Below are 21,929 nucleotides of genomic sequence, written 5' to 3'. Positions count from 1 at the left end.
TACAGCTGCGCGCTTCTTGCCTTTCGCTAGGTTTCACGATAACCAAGCACTCCGCTGTTTAGCATTGGAACAACTGCTGATGTACGTGAGCCAATTTTCGGCTTCGACAATTCTGCTTGCACTCCTTCGGCGTTTCTCTGAAAGGGAGCTCCCAGGCTAATGTCAATTACGTAGTGCAGTGATTTATGTCATGATCACTGAAGAATTTTGCTGTTCCAAACACGAGATGTCACTTATAACCAGTACCTTTTGTTTTGTCTCCACATTTCTATAATGCAGGATGCTTCAGAATGCAAGGGCACAGGTGGAGTCTGATCATCGAGAGCTGTAAGTTGCGTTAAGCTTTCGCAATAGCTTGCTACCACTGGCGAATGAAGCGTTGTGCAGGGCGTCCAAACAAAATGAACGAGCCGATCGGCAAGAGCCAAAACACACAGAGAATAACCAATGATGCTAGAGACAGATTACTTAACGAACGCAGGTTCGGCACAGAAACCCCCAACGCAAATAATGGTAACCCATCATGGCAGAACGCCTCCAACAATTAGAGATGTGGCAGTGGAACTGCAAGGGGTACAGGCAAAAACAAGGCCTCCTGCAGCAATTCATCTATGCCAGAGGAACCCCACCAGACGTAATTATGCTACAGGAAACAAACTGCACCCCTACGCTTAGGGGCTACACGTGTCAGGAAAATGGCCGTACGGCAACTCTCATTAGCAAACAAGTAGTAGCCATAGCACATAACGAAATAAAGGACACCCGGATCGAACACGTGATCACGGAGATAATCCCCAAAAAGAAAGCACGATCTAAAAGCACTTATATTATAAACCTATACAGCCCGCCCAGACAGAAAGATGGGGACTTTATTAGGCTCTTTACGGAGGCGAAAAAGTTCGCGGGGAACAACACCCTAGTAATAGCAGGTGATTTCAACGCCAAGAGCCCGAGGTGGGGCTACAATAAAGACGACAAGAAGGGACGTGGCATTTGCGCTGCAGCAGAACAGGCAGAGTGCGAATTGCTAACCGACGAACACCACCCAACTAGACAGGGGAACAGCGTCAGTTCAGACACGTGCCCTGACTTAACCTTCGTAAGGGGCGCCAGACAAGCAGAATGGGAGAACCTGCTCGAGAACCTTGGAAGCGACCACCACATAATAAGGATCAGCACAACCGCAAACAATATCAAGCGGAAAATAGGCAAGGTCCGCCTAACGGACTGGGACGCCTTCAGAGCACACTGCAAGCAGATCAAGGGCGACATTGTATCTGCGGAGGAGTGGAGCCAGCAACTCAGACAGATCCAAGAACTCTATACTAAAGAGGTGGATAGAACCGAACAAACTCCGGAGGTGGACAAGCGGCTCCTCAAGCTATGGGAGGCGAGACGCGGCCTCACCAAGCATTGGAAAAGACAGAAGTTCAATAGGAAGCTAAAGATTAAAATAGCCGAAATAACTAAACAAGCGGAGGAGTATGCAACGCAGCTGGCTAGGCAAGGATGGCAGCAATTCAGCAACGCGCTGAACGGCACCCTCAGCACGGCCAGGACGTGGCAGATCCTCAAGTCCCTCATGGACCCGAGCAAGAACAAATCAGAAAGCGGCAAATCGATTCAGAGGCTGGTGCACCAGTACACGGGCACGGACGAACAGCTACTCGAGGAAGTCCGGGTCAAATGCTACGGCAGAGACCAGGTCGAAAGCTACCAAGAAGAGTACCAGGGCGAAGAGAATCCCACCATGGATCGGCCCATAACGAGAGAGGAAGTCGTCGAGGCGATCAGGTCGGCAACAAAAAACACAGCAGCGGGGGCGGACAGAATCAAGAACTCGCTCATAAGAAACCTCAGCGATGGCGCCATAGATCAGCTCACAGCCTACTTCAACAAGCTCTGGCACGAAGGAAAAGTGCCGGCCGAGTGGAAACACGCGGTAGTGGTAATGATCCCGAAGCCAGGCAAGAAACTCCAGGTCGAGAACCTCAGGCCGATCTCCCTCACGTCGTGCCTGGGCAAGATGTACGAGAAAGTAATCACAAAAAAGGATCCAGTCGCACCTAGAGAGGAACCAACTGTACCCAGACAGCATGTACGGGTTCAGAGCCCACCTGTCTACGCAGGACGTACTACTCCAACTCAAGGAGGAAGTACTCGAGAAAATGCCGAGAAGTGGCGAAAACGTTGTCATGGCCCTCGACATAAAGGGAGCCTTCGACAACGTGAGCCACGCCGCCATCATGGAAGGCATCAACAACACCAACTGCGGGGGAAGAACCCACGACTACATCAGGGCCTTCCTGAGCGACAGAACAGCGACCGTGGGACTAGGCGAGCTGAGAAGCGACGTCTTCACCACGCCTTGCAAAGGAACACCCCAAGGCTCCGTGATATCGCCCGTCCTGTTCAATATGGCGATGATCGGGCTAGCAAGACGCCTCAAGGAAATCCCGGGCATCCAACACGCGATGTATGCCGACGACATCACGGTGTGGGTCACCCAAGGATCGTTAGGGGAGAAGCAGGACAGACTACAAGAAGCTGCGACCTGCGTAGAGACCTACGTCAGGGAGAGAGGCCTCAGATGTTCGACGGAGAAGTCGGAAATCATCAGGATCGGAAGAAATCCTACCAAAGCCTCGCTGGAAGTAGTTCTAGAGGGGCAATTGATCCCAGAGCAGAACATGGTACGAATCCTAGGCATGTGGCTGCAGAGCAGCCGAAAATGCAGCCATACCATCAGCCTGCTGAGAAGAGCCGCGGAGCAGGTTGGCAGAATGATCAGTAGAGTCTCTCAGAGAAGGTACGGGATGAAAGAAGAAGATACCCTCAAACTCGTCAACAGCCTAATCGTTAGCAGAGTTATGTACTCCTTGCCCTACCACGCAACAACAAAGGCGGAGCGAGAGCAAGCCGACTGTATTCTCAGGAAGGCGTACAAGATTGCTCTACACCTGCCCAGAAACGCATCAAACGAGAAGCTACTCCAACTCGGAATCAGCAATACCTTCGATGAGCTTGCCGAGGCTCAATTGGGGGCACAACTCATCAGACTCAGAGGCTCCTCTACGGGAAGGGCGCTCCTGAGAAGGTTGGGTCGGAACACGTGCGGACTGGTAGACAGATACGTGGACGTACCGGACGACCTTAGAAAGACCTTTAATGTAGGACCCCTGCCTAAAAACATGGATCCTAACCTACACGAGGACAGACGAACAGCAAGGGCCGAGCAGCTAGAAAGGAGGCTAGGCCGGTCAGAGAACACAGTCTATACGGACGCCTCCATGTACGTACATGCAGGGAAGCGCTTAGCCGCTACGGTGGTAGCTAATAGCACAGGAGACATGGCCACATGCGCCTCAGTGGAGGTCGTGGGCATAACGGAGGCCGAGGAAATTGCCGTCGCGCTGGCGGTAGCAGAAGGCTATAGGAAAGGCCGATCCCTAAACATCTTAACAGACTCGAAAGACACGTGTAAAAACTATACGAAGGGCAGAATTAGCGGCATGGCCCTCAGGATAATCAGTGGGGCAGCAGCCTCTGCTGAGCAGACACCCATACAACACATAATCTGGGTCCCAGGCCACGCAGGCGTAGCGGGGAACGAGAGAGCAGACAGCCTAGCTCGAGGGCTTACATACCGAGCAGGCATGTCAGATGTTCTGGAGCTTCAGCTACTAGCATGCGAGGGGGGATACACAGAGACATTACAACTATACAGGGGGACTAGATTCAAGTACCCACCACCACACAAAGCCCTCACGAGGGAGGAAGCAGTCGGCTGGCGTAGGCTACAAACAAACTCCTTCCCCAACTTGTACATCTATAACAAGATGTCACCAACACAATACAGAGCAAACTGCCCCTGGTGCGGCGACACACCCACACTATACCACATCACATGGGAGTGCGAACGAAATAAAGCATTCCACCAACACGAATTCCCGAGTGCGGAGCAATGGGAGAGCCGGCTCACCAGCAGCGAGCTCGCGGCCCAAAGGGCCTTAGTGCGGCACGCTGCTGATGCAGCGCGACTCAGTGGAGCCCTGGACTAGGGGCCCAACCTTGCTGAAGAGAAGCCTCAAGTCGCCGGCGCCAAGAAAGACGACGGAGGCTTCGAATCCGCGAATCTCTTAAACGATCTCATTAAAAGTTTTCTACTACTACTACTGCCCAGTGCAGCGATGCGCGTTGCTGCGTCTTATTACAGAGTGGGTGCTACGTCGAGAGGGCATGGCGTTCGTTCGCGTAAATTATAACATAGAGAACTAGGGCCTGTATCCGAGCTAGTTGGTACGCCGACACATTAAGGCAGGTAATGCGCAAACAAAACACGGTCAGCAGGAAGGATGAGGCAAAGTTATTACGAAAGAAAACCCATGTATATGCATTCATCATTGATAGCCACAACGCATGCGTCAGAAAACATTCGATGTATTGACCAACACCATTGGGCATAGCGATAGCGCCCGAGCCGCAAACGTACTCACCGGTAAAAATCCCGCCCATGTGGAAAACAACCCCGTGACAACAATATAAAACAAGACACAAAATACGGTGACAAAAAGAGATTGTAGCGCAAAAAGGGAGAATGATAAAGCGGTAAACACAGAAAAGAGATTATAATGCAAAAATTGTGTAAAAAAGAAACTGTAGCTGCCGGAAACTCTAAAACGCTTCCTCGGGGGAAGTTAAAACAGGTAGTAAAAGTGGTTTAAAAAACACGCGTGGCACCAAAAAGGCAACTCGTGTGTAAGCACTCTAGCAATAGGAAAGAAATAGAGAAAACAAAGAAAAGTGTAGTAAATTTTCTTTTCCTGTTATTCGCTGCTAGTTTCAACACCAGTTAAGGACGGAAGGTGTTCAAGGTGCTCCTAGATGACTCGAGTGCGCGGTGGCAGCACGAAGGAAGAGCCATTGTCCGGTAAAGAGACGCTTTACTCGAATGCCAAGGCCTCTGCCCGGGTCCAAGCCCGAACCCCCACTCTGTTCACACAACCAAAACATCACTTTGTAAACCCTCAGTTACGCAAGAGTCACAATCCCGCAAATCACACATGTGGGTCCACACAATTGCAACCCATAGCACGAAAACTTTCGTGATAGACACGGGATTGGTCAAAACTGTGCAACTGCAGCGCAAATGGATAGGTTGTACAACACGCAAAGGGATAGGTTCACTGAAAGGCGCGCCTCAACTCACTCTCCCCTACGTCAGACCCCGAGTATTGGTCTTGATGTACGCCAGTAACGGATGCCTAGCTCTAGCTCCCGCTTGTAACCATAAATTACCCGTGTGCTTGCCCTTTCGCTAAGACCGCGGGCTAAGCATCCCCTGCCACCCGCAGTGGTTGCTCAGTGGCTATAATGTTGGCCTACTGAGAACGAGGTTGCGGGAACGAATCCCGGCCACGGCGGCCGCATTTCGATGAGGGCGAAATGCGAAAACACCCGTGTACTTAGATTTAGGTGTACGTTAAAGTACACCAGGTGGTCGAAATTTCCTGAGTGCTCCACTTCGGCGTGCCTCATAATCAGAAAGTGGTTTTGGCACATAAAACCCCATAATTTAATTTTAAGCATCTCCTGCGAGCAGCCACCAAGCCGGCTGCGAGAATGTTGCCACGAAGCCACGGTTATTCACGAATCGTGTGCCTGACAGTGGGCCAAGAAAACTCGGTCACCCCAGGCAGATGTGGGTCGGGTCGTTCGAACGCCCCGAACACCGTAATTGGAACTCGATGGCGATCGCGCACAAAAACATCTGGCGGTCGTAGCCGGCTAAATGGTCGTAAAAATATCGCCGTTTTCTCAAGGCATTCTCACAAGCCATGCCGCAGGTGCCGAAAAGTGGCACTGAAACCAGGTGGCCGTGTGTCGCGTCGCCAAATTTTCGCGACTAGGCTTCCCCGACTGGCGGCGAGGTCCACAAACAAAACGCAGAAGCGGTCGAGAATGTCAATGAGACATCTCGGAAGTCCGGTGGTGTCTAGCAGTAGCGGTGGCTTTAAGCACACCGCAACCTATCTTCACCCCGGTATCCCCGAGCGCTTCCCATTGAGTTCGAACCACCTTCGATTTTGTTCCGAGCGAGGGTGTGCATTTAGCGGCTCTTCTACGGCGCAAGCAATAAGCCGCATTTATTTCCCTGCGGGGGGGTCTCTCGCGTTCCCTCTTCGCGGAGCCGACCCGTATCCTTCGTTTGCAGTAATGGGCTCATGCAGCAGTGTGTAAAATCGTCCTGCGCTTTGCAGTATACTCGTATATACGGGGCCATGCAACAACCTCCCAAATGATTCTTACAATTAACCAATGACCCTCAGTCCCCAGCAGCTGCGGAACAACTGACCAAGGCGGCGGTCAGACCTGTAACACTGCAGACGGTGCTCAGAATCTCCGGGTCCGGACAGGCCGGCAATGGAAACTGACCCTCTCAAATTGTAATTGTCGAATTCTGTCGAGTGAAGATATAGGTTAGCACGATTCTTTGAGGAACTATAAGATATTTATTGGGGTATCATCGGCCTTAGTGAGATTAGAATAACTGGTGAGGCTTACACATTGCTGAATAACGGCCATGTCCTCTGCTATAGAGATCTCCCAGATAAGCATTAATACGGGGTAAAATTCCTAATCCATAAAGACATAGTGGGCAACATTGACGAATTCTACAGAATTAATGAGAGGGTAGCTGTAGTCGTAATCAAACTTAGTAAGAGGCATAGATTAAAGGTAGTACAAGCCTACGCTCTAGCATCCAGTCAAGATGATGATGAAGTAGACTAGTTTTATGAAGATGTTGAATTAGCGATGAGAAAAGTGCCAACTCAGTATACGGTAGTAATGGGCGACTTCAATGCAAAAGTTGGAAAAAGCAGGGTGGTGAACAAGAAACTGGGAACTATGGCGCTGACTCTAGGGACGCTGGAGGAGAGATGCTGGTAGAATTCGCAGAAAGTAATAGGCTTCGAATAATGAACACCTTTTTCAGGAAGCGTAGCAAGAGAAACTGGACCTAGAAAAACTCTAATGCTGAGACAAGAAATGAAATTGATTTCATACTTTCTGCTGATCCCAGCACAGTGCAGGATGTAGAAGTGACAGGTAGGGTAAAGTGCAGTTATCATAGCTTAATGAGGTCTAGGATTCAGCTCAATTTGAAGAGAGAAAGAGTAAAATCGTTCAAGAAGAAACAAGTCAACCCAGAGGCAGTAAGGGTAAAAGCAGACAAATTCAGGCTGGTATTGCAAACAAATATTCAGCCTTAGGATAGAGAGATGATGATGACATAGAGATAATGAATGAAACTGTAACTAGGCTGGCTTCAGAGGTAGCAACTGAAGTGCGAGGCAAGTCACCAAGGCAACCAGTAGGCAAGCTCTCCAAGGAACAAAGGATCTAATAAACAAACGACAGAAGAATGAAAGTGTCCTTCTCAAGACCTAAGATAGAATTTACGGAAGTGTCAAAACTGATGATTAAGGAGAAAATACGCGATATTCGAAACTATAACGTGAGAAAGACTGAAGAAGCCGTAAAAGAAGGACGCAGCCTGAAATAAATGGGAAAGAAACTCGACATAGGACATACCAAGATGTATGCACTGAAAGATAAGCAGGTTAATATCATCAGCAATCTCGAAGATATAGTAAATGAAGCGGAAGAATTCTATACTGACATGTACAATACCCAGAGGAATCAGGACACCTCCATTAGAAACAATAATGAACAGGATACAGAAACTCCTCCTATAAATAGCGATGATGTCAAAAGGGCCTTGCAAGACATGAAACGAGGAAGATAGGCAGGAGAAGATGAAATAACAGTCGATTGAATCAAAGATGGAGGAGACATGATGCTTGGCAAACTGGCGGCTCTATACACCAAGTGTGTATCGTCTGCAAGGGTCCCAAAAAACTGGAAGAATGCGAAAATTTGTTATCCACGAAAAGGGAGACGTTAATGAACAGAAAAATAATAGGCCCGTAAGCTTACTGCCACTATTATATAAAATATTTACCAAAATAATATCTAATCAAACTTTTGTCGACCAAGGGAACAGGCTGGCTTCAAGAGGCGATACTCTACAATGGACCACATCCATCTCATTAATTAGGTTATCGAGAAATCCGTTGAGTGCAATAAGCCTCTCTATATGGCTTTCGTAGATTTCGAAAAGGCGTTCGATTCAGTAGAGATACCAGCAGTCATAGAGGAATTACGTAATCAAGGAGTACAGAACGCTTACGTAAATACCCTGGACAACATCTACAGAGGTTCTACAGCTACGTTAGTTCTACGCAAGAAAAGCAGGGCCATACCTATAAAGAAATGGGTCCGACAGGGAGACACAATCTCTCCAATTCAATTCACTGCGTGCACGGAAGAAGTATTCAAGTTATGAAATTGGGAAGGCTTAGGAGTAAAGATCGACGGCGAACCTCTCAGCAACCTTCGGTTTGCCGATGGTATTGTCCGGTCCAGCAACACTGGGGACGAATTACAACAAATGATTGAGGAATTTAACAGAGAAAGTGTAAGACTGGGGTTGCAGATTAATATGCAGAAGACGAAGATTGTAATGAATAACCGGGCAAGGAAACAAGAGTTCAAGAATGCCAGTATATGCTCTTGAGTGTGTGAAGGAGTACATTTACCTAGGTCAATTAATCACAGGGGACCCTGATCATGAGAAGGAAATTCATAGAAGAATAAAAATTGGTTGGATCGCATACGGCAGACATTGTGAGCTCCTGACTGGAAGCTTACCATTATCATTGAAAACGAAGGTGTGCAATCAGTGCATTTTACCAGTTCTGGCAAATGGGGCAGAGACTTCGAGACTGACAAAGAAGCTTGAGAACACGTTAAGGACCGCACAAAGAGCGATGGAACGAAGATTGCTAGGTATAACGTTAAGAGACAGAAAGAGAGTGGTTTGGATCAGAGAGCAAACGGGTATAGACGATATTCTAGTTGACATCAAGAGAAAAACTGGAGCTGAGCAGGTCATGTAATGCTCCGGTTAGACAACTGCTGGACCATTAGGGTTACAGAATGGGTCCCAAGAGAAGGGAAGCACAGTCGAGGACGGCACAGGACTAGGTGGAGCGATGAAAGTAGGCAATTCGCGGGCGCTAGCTTGGAATCGGTTGGCGCAGGACAGGGGTAATTGGAAGTCGCAGGGAGAGGCCTTCGCTCTGCAGAGGACATAAAACAGGCTGATGATGATGACGACAACAGTGACACCAGCTCCTTATGCCCTAGACGGAGTAGAGTGGTCAGAGAAGCTGGTGTGCTGCATCACTTAGTGTTGCAGATAATCGAGTTTTTTCCTAGAGAGGGTGTCATAAGGGGCGCTGATGCAGCGTCGTGTGTTGATGCCCTATAGTTACGTAAGCGCCTCCTGTGTCACGCTCTCGATGAAAGGGCTCGATTATCGGCAACACCTTCTGTGGTTACTCACTTCGTTTTCTTTTGTCCCTTTCTTTCCTACTTCTAGAGGTCTTTCTTACGCATGCGCTGCCTTTTTGGTGCCTCAAAACTTTTGCACTTTTTACCATGTTTCTTGTACTTTTTCTTCCCCGGGGAAGCGTTTTAGCGTTTCATGGCGCTAGTTTTCTTTTATACAATGTTGCATTGTTCTTTTATTTACCTTTTTAGCAATCTCCCTTTTGGAGCTGCAATCTCGTTCTTGTTGCCGTATTTTGATTATTGTTTTATATTGTTGTCACAGCGCTGTTTTCTGTGCGAGCGTGATTTCTATCAGTGGGTGGGCGGCTCAGCCGTCGCCTCGATCGGCAATGGTGTTGGTCAGTTTTCCACAAATCGAATGTTTTCTGACGCGTGCGCTGTGGCTATGAATGATGAATGCATATACACGGGTCATGTTGCGTGATAAAGTTAGTTGGAAGTAGCGCTCTGTAGCACGAACGTCACTTCGCTCGTTGCTGCTGCCGCATTCGCTCACGCCAGCGTTTTGACAGCGAGTTTCCGCGGTCATCGAGCAAGATGCGTTCATGTTTACGTGCGCGCGCATGACACCGCGCTCGTTAATTTATTTATTAAACCAATGTTTACAAGTTTACACGGCCGATAAATCTACTATCCTCACTTCATATAGCTGTCCAGCAATTTCCTATGGCAATCGATGCTTCGCCTTTCGGGCGAAACTGCGACTATTTAATTACTCGGTCAATTTATAGAGCGATTTCATTAAAACTGCAATGATTTGGCCTTTTGCATCTTCGAAGAAATTGTTTTTTTGTTGCAATGCTGTGCATCTATTTCTGCTCAATGTACTTCAGCACCATTTCTTCATTTTATTCGCCATATCCCTTAATTTATGTTGCTTGATCTCAGATCGTAGCTCATTAAAATGGCAGTAATTCGGGCAAGTTAAGCAATTTGGCTACATTTTTCTTGCTGAAGAAAATTTTTAAGTCATGTTGCGCCGTGTCTAAACAAAATCGTCACGAATATACGGACATAATCTTTCTCATTGCCAGGCTCATAATCACTGTTCGCACTGGCAAAGATGCGGCTATTACATGGGCCTAGGCTGTATTCACTTGCGATATATAGGCTGTTTCAACGAACACTTTCGAAATTTATAAAAATTGTCTGTGGCACATAGCACAATTCTAGTGCATGAGCTGGCGTACTCGAAGTAGCGGGGATTACTTGTACAAAAATTTGATATGCATAATTGAGTAAATGACAAAAATTCGCTCATTAATTTTAAGCTAATTACCTTATGCCACATATTGTAATTTACAAATTCTCGGGTGAGACTGCAAGGCATATGAAAATAATTGTTTGGATGACACCATTTATGGGACATGCGCCGTCCTATATGCGGTAAAAATACACTCTCGTTCCACTTACATTCTTAACAAAACTCCATTTTATGCATTGAAGCATAAAAGTGTCTGGAGCGCCAATTCATTTCTCCGCAACGTTCGGGAAATAATATCGCGAAACTGGTGTCATCCTATGAGTTCGTTCACAGTAAGATCCGCCTTGCGAACTCCTCGCCTAGAATTCGTTGATTGCAATATGTGCCATAAGGTAATTAGTCCAAACATAATTAGTGACGTGTTGTTAATTAGTCCGTTATGTATGTCATTTTATTTTGCAAGTAATATCCGCTGCTTCCAGTAGACCAGCTGACGAATTACAATTGTGCTATCTTCCGCAGGATACCTAAGAAAATATTACAAGTGTTCACTAAAGTACCCGGTACTTCGTTAAAAGGATATTGTAGGGGTGTCAGAATATTTGTAACGTCTGAATAACCAATCGAATATTGCCCTCCTCCACTCCGTGTTCGAATCAAATAGGCAGTATTCATAAATAGGAATAATTTTCGAATAGGTATTGAATACTTTAGATCACCAACTATGCGCGATCAAACATAAAAATATAACAAAAGTGCCATACACTTCATCACGGCGGCCATAGTAAATCTAAAACAGGAGAATTGTTACATCCAGTTGAGCGCGCTACGTCGGAGCAAGACCTTTGCGGCCGCTACCATTCGCACTCACCGATGGGTCCTTAGTACGCGAATTAAATTCACTTATCTGCTCCTAATTCTAAACTTGTGCTTTTATCGCGATAGCAATTGTATGGACACTCCAAGCGCATTTCTTCCGTCGTCGTCACCGTCGCCGTAATATTCCATATAAAGTGCAAGCATCATAATATGCCGGGCACCGTATGCTGTATGCACGAGTGAAAACATATGAGGGTGAGCCGAGTGGCAGCACATTCTCGCGCGCGCAAGGTAGGAAAGCGGGTAGGAAGCGCGCCGTCTACCGTCGCGCGCAACGTACCGTGGGGAGGGGAGGGGCGCGCTTTACTCCAGCGGCTGCTGTGTATGACGCAGCCGCGTTCACACATCCAGTTCGCACTTGATTGTAGTTCGATGTTTTTTGGCCTCAATTGTGCGCTACTGTTTTTCCATAGGCTGAGTATTGAATAAAACAAGCTTTAATCCTCAGAAACAAACACACTGTGATATACGGCTGCTATTGCGTTGTTTTAAATCATTTTGATTTTTGTTCTTGTTTTTTCGGGTTTGTTATTGCAGCCAGTCGCGGGGAGCCTCACGTACCAGCGAGCCCGAGCCAGCGCCACTCGAGCGCTGCGAAGCATGGACGGAACGCGCCGAGTGATAAATTTTCGCGACAGAACTGCTCGCGTAGCTTCCACAGCGTTGCACCTGGGGTGGTATTCTGTAACAGTCCACCTAGTGGACTGCCCATTTCGGCTGTTCCTGATTGGCCAGGACCGCTCGTCCCCTCCTCGTCCGTACAGCTGCATCCAATCAGCAGCGGCTGAAATGGGATAGTCCACTAGGTGGACTCTTACAGATTACCTTCACTGATGTCTGCAACTGAGTATGGTTCGCCTTGAAGCGAGACGCACCATGGAAGTCGATTCGCTCGCTGCGTGCAGCCGCGCTTCCAGCGTTGTGAAAGCTAGCTTCCACGGCCATTGTGTGATATGTAATAATGTTTGCTTGTGCGCGCGTGGCACCATGCTTGTTAATTTAGTTAGCAAGTGAATGTTTACTAGTTTATACCGCCGATAAGGCTACTATTCTTAATTCGTTTACTAATTGCTATCGCAATCGATGCTTCGCAACGTGCAATAACGTAACAACTTGCGAATGTTGTGAACATACTGGGATGTCAAGATGATTTTATATTATTGGTGATAGCGGCTGCTTATTATTTGAAGACGATTAGAAAAGTATTCGCTATTTGATTCGTTTCTAGCACTGCTCAATTTCCCATTCTATTTTGTCTCAAAACTTACTGTTCGCGCCCCCCTCGGATGTTCTTAGGTGTTTAGACTACAGCTAAAGTGAATTTCGATTCCAGGGTCGAAACTCTGGACAGGGAGAAGGCGAAGAGGCAGGAAGTCCACGAAGCCACTATGCATGACGTCGCCTTAAGCGCGTCGCGCCATGCCGAGGAGCATCGAGAGAAAATGGAGCAGCTGCAAGCAGAGCGGGAGGCCGCAACACGTGAACACGAGGAGAGGTTGCAGCGCATGCGCGAAGAAGACAAACTGCGCGCCCAGAAACGCCAGCAAGAAGAGCGTGAACACCGCGAGTACTTGGAACGGCTGCAGAGGGAGCGTCAACGGCCGTCCATAGGACGGCGCATTGTCACTGGTAAGCTTATTGAACACACATGCGTCTGGTATATGTGAATGCCACTTTATGGGCATTTCCTGCATTGTAGGGCGAACAATTTCATCGACAATAAATGCACATAACAAACGCGTATCTCACTTGCTCGGCAACGAGAATATTTTACTGGGCCTCTCAATAAAATTTAAGTTTCTCGTTGATCTATCGCGCACTCGCGTATAGCTAATAGTTCTTGCTGTTGAGCGAGTTGATGCATGTCGAGCAATAATGGATTCATCGCCGAAACACGATCACCATGGAGGGGAGTACATATATACCGGACGAGCGCTAACTTGCAACTGTTTATTTTTGCAGACAGTAAGCATGTAAAAGCTAGTTTTTCATAACGCATGCGCACCGTGCATGTGCTGGCACCTCGATTCACAATAACAACTAAAGATCATTTTCCAAATGACGTGGTTTCATAATCAAACTCACTGATGTATTACTTACTCAATTTCTAGCTTTCTTTAAATATTTAAGTTCTTCCAAGATTTTGCGAGCTGCTTTGTTTTTGCTCCTTCCCAAGATCAGTTTCTCCGCAAGGCGTGGGTCACATCCACACTCGAGCGAACATGCACTTAATGTCGCGAATAAGAAAAGCGCTTACTCAACGTGCCTGTGACTTCATGTGGGTGGGAGCCACGCAATTGGAGATACGGATCCTGGGAAGGAGCGAAAACGAAGTTGCTCGCGAAGTCTTAATTGGAAACCGTTTTATTGCGATAGCAATTATATGGGCACTCCAGGCGCATTCACGCTGCCGTTGTAGGCGTCGCCGCGATGTTCCGTATAAATTTCAAGTGCGATAGCATCGCGGCAGTGCGCCGTACGCTGTGAGTGTGAGTGAAAGCTTGTGAGGGTGAGCAGACGATGGAGGCTCAATCTCGCGCATGAAAGGAACCAAGGCGGTAATGAAGCGCGCCGTCTTCCGTAACGCTGAAAGCACCGGTGGAAAGGGAAGGGTGAGAGCGTTTGAAATTAGCGGCGGCTGCTTACGGCGCGACCACGCCGGCCCTATCTTGAAAGCGATCTGCGATGAGGACAGTGCCCCGAGGGCTGCTCGTTTAGTGTGCGGTGTGATCTCTCCGCTTAGTTTGCGTTCAAGCGAGTGGCATCACGAAGGGCAATTCGCTCGCTGCCGCTGCCGCTCTTTCTCACGCTAGCGTTTTGACCGAGAGTGCCCGCAATCACGGAGTGAAATTCATGCGTTCATGTTTGCCTGTGCGCAAGTGCCACCATGCTTGTTAGTTTAGACAGCAAGATAACTTTTACAAGTTTATGTGGTCGATAAAACGACTATCTCTACTTCGTATATCTCTAATCATTTGCTATCGCAATCGGTGCTTTGCTTTTCCGGCGAAAGCGCGATATTTTTTTATCAGAAAGAAAAGTACAGATTGTGCAAGTGACGCATCAGTGAGTTTGATTTGGAAATACATTATCTGGAAAGTCTTTGTTAGTGTTGCTAGTGTGAAGCGAGGTGCGAGCACATGCGCCGTGCATGCTTCATGAAAAAAAAAGATATTTTTTATCGTTGAGGTGCAACCAAAAGTGGCGCCAGTCAGAAGAAGGCAATTTCTTGTGTAGAGGTAGAATCAGTCTCGACAGCCATCTTGTTTATGCATCGTTGCCTCTCTTGCAAGTATTGTAGATACATCTTTATATATGACTTCTTCAATGTAAGAACTTAGTGAGAGGTGTGGGGTACCAACAAGAAACAACCGAGCTCCACAGTGGTCGTCACCTCGGATTGGACAACATGATGGACGAAACAGCACCCCATATGCTGCGGCCCACACACATCAACGCCTACAGCTCCGACAGAAGGAAAGTTCTGCGGCACCGACCACCTCGACATGGAAGCATGGGTCGCCATGTATGACTGTGTAAGTGCCCAAAACAAATGGAATCCGACGATTATGTTGGCTAACTTGGTCTTCTACCTACAATGCACGGCGAAGCTGTGGTATGACAACTATGAGAAAGAGCTTACCCATTGGACAATCAACGTCCTACAGATGTCCAGCACAGATTTGAAACGGGACATTCGAATGTGCTGAGGACATATCTAGGAAGCCTGTGGATCATTTTGGATGTCCAGGGATCATCCAGCAAGAATGATGTCGAAGAATGATCCAACAAACGTCATAATGGCATATCCTGACGTATAAGAGATGTTTAAATACGGATTAACTTTATTGAACCATCCCGATTATGTCCTAACATTTTTGTCAGGATGCAGGACGCTTCTGCGACATTGTCTTACCAATCGTCCAAAGGATGTTTGTGGGAGATTTGGTTGTGGATTTATGGTATCTACAGGACGTCCTCGTTGATTATAAATTAACATAACAACGGCGTTCCTGATGATGTGCCCTCGGACTGCGGCATGACTGCTGCATTTTACATATAGTTAAGAATATAAGTATTGCCTGGTTTTGTGTTGGCTTGTGGGGCAATGGTGTAAAAGAATTGCATGGCTCTTGAAGATCCATCCCAGTGGTCCAATAAGGCGACCAAACATTTTTGTCATGCAATGGCTGAAGTACCACGAGACAGGGCAGGAATACAGCCCACTGCATCTTAAAGCACGGTAAAGAAGGCTGCAGTGCAGTTAAGCATTGTGCAAATATTTATCTGCTACGGTAAGCGAATAGATTACATTCAACTTGATACAAATGAAATGCATTAATTCAAAACATATAGACATGCAAGCTATACTTCCTTTGTGCTAACAGGAACGAAGCTACAGAACTAAGTTCTGCAGGCTGCTGAATAATTTGACAGTCTCATTAAATATACATCATTTGTTTCAATAATTTCAATGAGCAGCGCCGCCATTTTTTTTTGTTACCTCCACGGATGGTAGCCAGCCCAGACACCCCTCTACGAGACCATGCAGTGCCGCCATCTGTTTTGTTTACTTCTCGGATGTTAGCCAGCCCAGATGTCCCTCAACTAGACCATGCAGCACTGCCATCTTTTTTGTTCCCTCCACGGATGTTAGCCAGCCCTGATACCTCTCTAGGAGACCTTGCAGCGCCGCCATCTGTTTTGTTTACTTCTCGGATGTTGGCCAGCCCAGATGCCCCTCGACGAGACCATGCAGCGCTATCATCTTTCTTGTTCCCTTCACGGATGTTAGCCAGCCCAGATACCTCTCTGGGAGACCTTGCAGGTGGTGGTGGTGAAAACGTTTATTTCCTCTGAAAAGAGGGAGTTACATGGAGGGTGCTCTGGAGTCAGGCTTAGTGCCTTTCCCCTCACAAACACTAGGTGGAGTCCCTAGTACGGGACCCCAGTGGCTTCCGCTGCCGCCATAGCTCGTTCGACCATCGCCTTTTGGGCTTTCAGGTCGCAACAGGCGAGTAGGGTCGCCTCCCAGTCCTCCCGGGTGGGGTTTGGGTGTGGAGTAAAAGCAGGGTTGGAGGGGCACGCCCACACCATGTGGTAGAGGTCCGAGGACCTCTCCCCACAGTGCGGGCATTCCCCGGAGAAGGCAGGGTCAAAGTGCTTTAGCGAGGCCGGGCACATCATGGTGTTCGTGACAAGGCGGAGGAACAGGCGTTCCTCCGCTCTCGTTAATCCTTTACACGGGTAGGGGTACAGTTTATGTTTATCTTTGTATAATTGTGTTATTTCCTTGTAAGTGTAGGTCGGCGTGGCTTCCGCTGCTTCTTCAGAGGTGGCGGGGGACGAGGTTGCCCGGTTAGAGAGCGCGCGGGCGGCTGCATCTGCTGCCTCGTTTCCTCCTAGCCCTGAGTGGGCCGGAGCCCAGACTATGAAGCGGTGGGATGGACCTCCTACGTACGAGCTATTTTGCAGTAGCCGGTAGGCCAGGTACGGGACCCAGCCCTGTTGGACGTTCCGACACGCCCCTCGCGAGTCGGTTATGATTGTCTTGGAATCGGAGTGTGTTGCCGCTAAAGCGATGGCGACTTCCTCTGCTTGAGTGACGCTTCGGGCTTTGAAGGTGAGCGCGTTCACCGTTTTGGACTCGTGGATCACTGCCGCCGTGTACCACCCGCCATGGTGCGGGCCGGATGCGTCCACGCAGTATACCCCGGGTTTCCTTCCGTAGTGGTGAGCTAAGGCCTCTGCCCTGGCCCTGCGTCTACCCTCGTGGTCGTCCCTGGACATCTTAATTGGGAGTGGTCTTACGTGCAGGGCGTAACGCCATTCCTGAGAGAGTCTTACTCTCTCCTCGGTTAGAGTCGTGTGTTCTATGTGCAGACGGGCCAAAAGGCGGCGTCCTGACGGCGTCTGCGATAATCGCGTGTATTGACCTGTGAGGTGGGCTTCTCTAAGTTCATCGAAGGAGTTCGTCATACCCAGACCTTGGAGTCTCAGGTTAGACGTGGTTATCGGGAGGTCGAGGGCCTTCTTCGCCATTTTGCGTATTATCACCTCGATGATGTTCTGGTCGTGTTTGTTGAGGCGGAGATAGGGGGTCGAGTACAGGATTCTGCTTGTTGCAAAGGCATTGGCCAGCCGCAAGGCGTCTTTGCTTCGCAGTCCCCCTTTCTTGTTCGAGACTCTGCGGACCATTCGGCCCACCTGATCTCCCACCTTCTTTAGTTTGTCGAGCGTGGTCGTCGCCAGCCGACGCTGGTGGATGAAAAGACATAGGACTCTAATTTCTTTTCTTTCGGGTATCGGTTCCGATCCAAGTCTCAATTCTATCTTGTTTGTGCATTTTTTGTTGGGGCGAATGTGCACGAATTCGGATTTTTGAGGGGAGCAATGAAGGCCACATCTTTTCGCGTACTCGTTCGCCGCGGTGGCCGCCTCCTGCAGGCTGGCCTCCATTTCACCGAGAGAGCCCTGCGTGGCCCAAATGGAGATGTCGTCCGCGTACAGCGCGTGTTGCACACCCGGGACTTTCTCCAAGTGGACCGGCAGGTTCTTCATTGCCAAGTTGAAAAGCAAGGGGGATAGCACCGCTCCCTGTGGCGTCCCTCTCGTGCCTAATAGAAAGGGGCCGTGTTCCGCGTTCTGGATCCTCACGTAGGCCTGTCTGTCCGTGAGGAAGCGTTTTATATACTCGAAAGCGTTCCTGCCGCATCCCGTCTCTGATAGGTGTGTGAGGATCGCCTCGTGTGTCACATTATCGAAGGCTCCTTTCAGATCTAGGGCCAGCACTATCTTATCCCCGTTCGGATGTTCGATCGGGTTTAGTACCTCCCTGCTGAGCTGCAGCAGGATGTCCTGAGCCGATTTATTCGGCCTGAAGCCGTACATCGAGTCGGCGAAGACTCGCTTGTTTTCTAGGTACTCAGATAGTCTGTCTCTGACCATAGCTTCCATCAGTTTGCTCACGCACGAGGTGAGAGAAATAGGTCTTAGGTTATCCGTATCTATGGCCTTGCCCGCCTTGGGGATGAAAGTTATCAGCGCCGTCTTCCACTCCGTGGGAAATGGAGCTTCGCCCACCCAAATCGAATTAAAGTGTTCTAGGAGGGATTCGTATGTGCGGTCCGGCAGATTGGCTAGGAGTTTTACCGAGATCCCGTCCCTTCCTGGCGCGGTCCCGCGTTTCATCCTCGCTAGAGCGGCCTTGAGTTCGTATATTTTGAAAGGTTCGTCCAGCTCAGCATTTTGGGCCCCATTGTATCTGTAAGCGTCTCCCCTTGGATCTTGGGTTGTGGTCAGATACTGGTCCCGAAGCTTCAGTGCAAGCTGGGCCGTATTTCCTTGAAATGCATGTACCGCTCTCTGCAGGTGCTTGTGCGTCTCGGTGCGCGTCTGGTTGGGATCTATGAGTGCCCGGAAGAGGCGCCATGTGTTCTTGCTAGACATCTGCCCAGCGGCCGCGTTGCACCTATCTACCCAGTTCACGTCCGCGAGTTGCGCCGCGTACTCCGCCGCTTCTTTAGTGATTGCCGCGATCCGAGCTCTTAGCTTTCGGTTATGCTTCTGTCTACGCCATCTTTTGACCATGCTGCGTCTGGCTGCCCAGAGGTGGAGGAGGTGGGTGTCCACGTCCGTCACCGCCTCTGAGAGCTTTACCTGCGTTTCCGTCGAACGCAGGTGGATCAGCAGCTGTTTTGTCCAGGCTTGATATCCCTGCTCCTGGATGGAGCTTACCTCGTATTCCTTTCTAAATTTCGTCCAGTCCGGCAGCATAGTGTGCCCCGTAGGCCTGGTAAGGGGTTTCGTACGGATCGTTATGGTGATCAGGCAGTGGTCACTACCGAGAGTTTCCTCCATATTCGTCCACTCCACTTGCCTCGCGTTTTTCGTGAAGGTTAAGTCGGGACACGTGTCCCTCTGCACAGAGTTCCCTATCCGCGTGGGGCACGCCGGGTCAGTGTGTAGGGTTAGACCTAACGCGGACGCCGCCTCCGCTAGCTTCCGTCCTCGTATGTCTTCTCGATGATAGCCCCATGAGGGACTCTGCGCGTTGAAATCTCCCATTACTAGTAACGGGTCTCGTCCTGCTTCCCTGATAGCTCTGCTCAGGAGTGTGGAGAAGGTTACGTTTTTTGCTTTAGGTGGGCAGTACACGTTCAGGATGTGTAGCGGCGAATCCTCCTTTTTCAGTGGCAGAAGAGTCACCATCACGTGCGAAAAGCTGGTTTGTAATTCCAGATCTACCAAATTTGCAGTGTAGTTTTTGTGCACAAAGATGCACGTTAGGTGGTCGAGTTGGAACGTTTTGTAGTTTGTGAGGCTCACGTTCCCGCCAGGTTCCTGTACGGCCACCACTGCCGGAGTATGCTCGTACGTAGACAGGTGCATCCTAAGATCCGCTCTCTTAGTCCTCGATTTCAAGCCTCGACTATTCCACTGCGTTAATGTTATGGGACTCTTTTTAGTTTGTCTCGCCATGTTGTATCTGGAGATTGTTGTTATTCTGGGGGGGAAATTGCTCCTGGTGGTCTTCCTCCTCGTCCTCGCTTATCACCCTACGCATCCTGTATGTTCGGGGAGTCTGGAGTCTCCTCGTGTTAGCGTATTTGCGAACCGTCATCGCTTTCGCTATCTGTTGTGAGACTATGGTGGGAATGGATTCCTAGACCCTTCTCATCATAGCTTCTAGTTTATTTTCAAGACTAGGTTCTGTGTCGCTTTCCATCGCCTCCTCTTGCTGAGGTGGCTGGGGTTTAGCTAGCGCACTTTCTAGTTTGCTCGTTAGCACCGCGATCTGCGCTTTTAGGGCTGCTATCTGGTTTCGTAACTCGGTTTCTACTGGGTTGGGTGTGGGTGGAGAGGAAGGTTTGGGAGGAGGAGGAGGAGAGGCGGTCCCACTCACCTGCCGCATCCCGTTCTGGACTATACTGGCCCAGGTCTTCTTTTGCTTGGGTTGATCAGAAGTCGACTCCCTGCTAGGTGGAGGGGGCGGGAGATTCCCGCTTCCTCCCTTCTTCTTCTTCTTGTTTTTTTTCTTCTTTTTCCTCCTCCTTTTCTCCTGATTGCTGGGTTGTTGCTGCGCGTTCGTGCGAAATTTCGCCGTGCAGTCTCTGGAGTTCGTGGCGTGTTCGCCGCCACACACCGCACATTTTGGGTTGCACAGGTGAGGGGACCGCACTCCCTCCACAAACGGGGCTAGCGTTCCGCAGAGTCCGCAGTTTTCTTGTCTCGGTGTCGGGCAGGTATCTGGCTTATGCCCCACTGTGCCGCACAAGTTACACGCTGGTATGGTGCGGCGGTACCTTGCTACCGGTATGACTTGCGCGTTGTACAGTACAGCTCTGGGCTTGTACTTGCCTTCGAAGGTGATTCTGGCTTTGTTAGAAGTTCCGAACTTTCGGATCTCCAGGATGGTGCTTTCTCCGTGAAAGCTTTTCACCTTCCCTCGCAGGGACTCGGTGGTTTCCAGATTGGCCACTGTGATGACTCCGTGAATCACGTTGTCTTCGCTCTGTTTTACGTGCCCGTGCAAATGGAGGTCTGCTCCTTCTTGGATTTTTATCGCAAAGTCCCCGACCAGTTTGTCTGCCGCGTGGATGCTCGACGTGCCCACGATGATCAGGTTTTGGTACGGGGATATTGTGAAGTAAAAGTTGTCCGCTTCGGCCTCCCCGACTCGCTGTCGTAGGGCTAGGCCTAGCTCACCGTGTTGTAAGTTCTTCAAGCTTGTCGCCGTTAATGGTTTGATGATTAGCACCACATCGTCTGGTCTAAATCTGCAGAGAAACTTGGGTTTCCATGCAGCTTTGACTTGCCTTGGGCCTCCGGCTGCGCGCTCATCGGGTGCCTTGTCGGGTTGCGCATGGTGGCCTCCGTGAGCTGACGTGGCCTTCCCTTGTGCGCAGGCTTGGAGTTTCTGGGCTCTTGTTTCAAAGGCCCGGATCACATTAGCGTTGCAGGCTTGGTCCCGACTGGTCTGCGGCACAGTTGTCCATGCCGTGCCTTCCAGGTCGTAGCCGCGTTGCTGGTTTGCGCTTGCCATGTTGGCTTGGAGCGGCCTCCCCGCCGCCGAACGCCGGCGTTCAGCCTTGAGGCTGCGTCGCGGCGCTATGGCGGATGGGAGGAAAAACGCTTAAAAAGGTCAACAAATCGGCCCACCGGATTGGGAGTGGTCTCCCTGCGTGCCGGCTGACTTGCTGGTTCTGTCAAGTCCAAAATTGTCGGGATCAAACGCGTTGGGCCGCCGCCACGGTCGAAAATCGCCGGAGCCGATGTCCCATGCGTCCGCTCGCTACGCGCGCTGGTAGCGTCCCCTCTGCAGTCGACCTTGCAGCGCCGCCATCTGTTTTGTTTACTTCTGGGA

General features: G+C 49.4%; 1 protein-coding gene across 7 annotated transcripts in view; it reads left to right on the top strand.

Annotated features, from left to right (window-relative positions):
• LOC135895879 (ensconsin-like) overlaps positions 1-21,929 on the top strand; it is a 438,594-nt gene that overhangs the window by 393,276 nt on the left and 23,389 nt on the right. For all 7 annotated transcript variants that reach the window (XM_065424085.2, XM_070538082.1, XM_065424088.2 and 4 more), the window contains exons 5-6: positions 280-327; positions 12,897-13,192. In XM_065424085.2, the coding sequence (XP_065280157.1) occupies positions 280-327; positions 12,897-13,192 (344 nt within the window). The remainder of the gene's footprint in view (positions 1-279; positions 328-12,896; positions 13,193-21,929) is intronic.

This window comes from Dermacentor albipictus, chromosome 4 (assembly GCF_038994185.2).
Source record: "Dermacentor albipictus isolate Rhodes 1998 colony chromosome 4, USDA_Dalb.pri_finalv2, whole genome shotgun sequence".
NCBI lineage: Eukaryota > Metazoa > Arthropoda > Arachnida > Ixodida > Ixodidae > Dermacentor > Dermacentor albipictus.
Note: the sequence above shows the minus strand (reverse complement) of the source record. Positions and strands in the feature narration are given on the sequence as shown.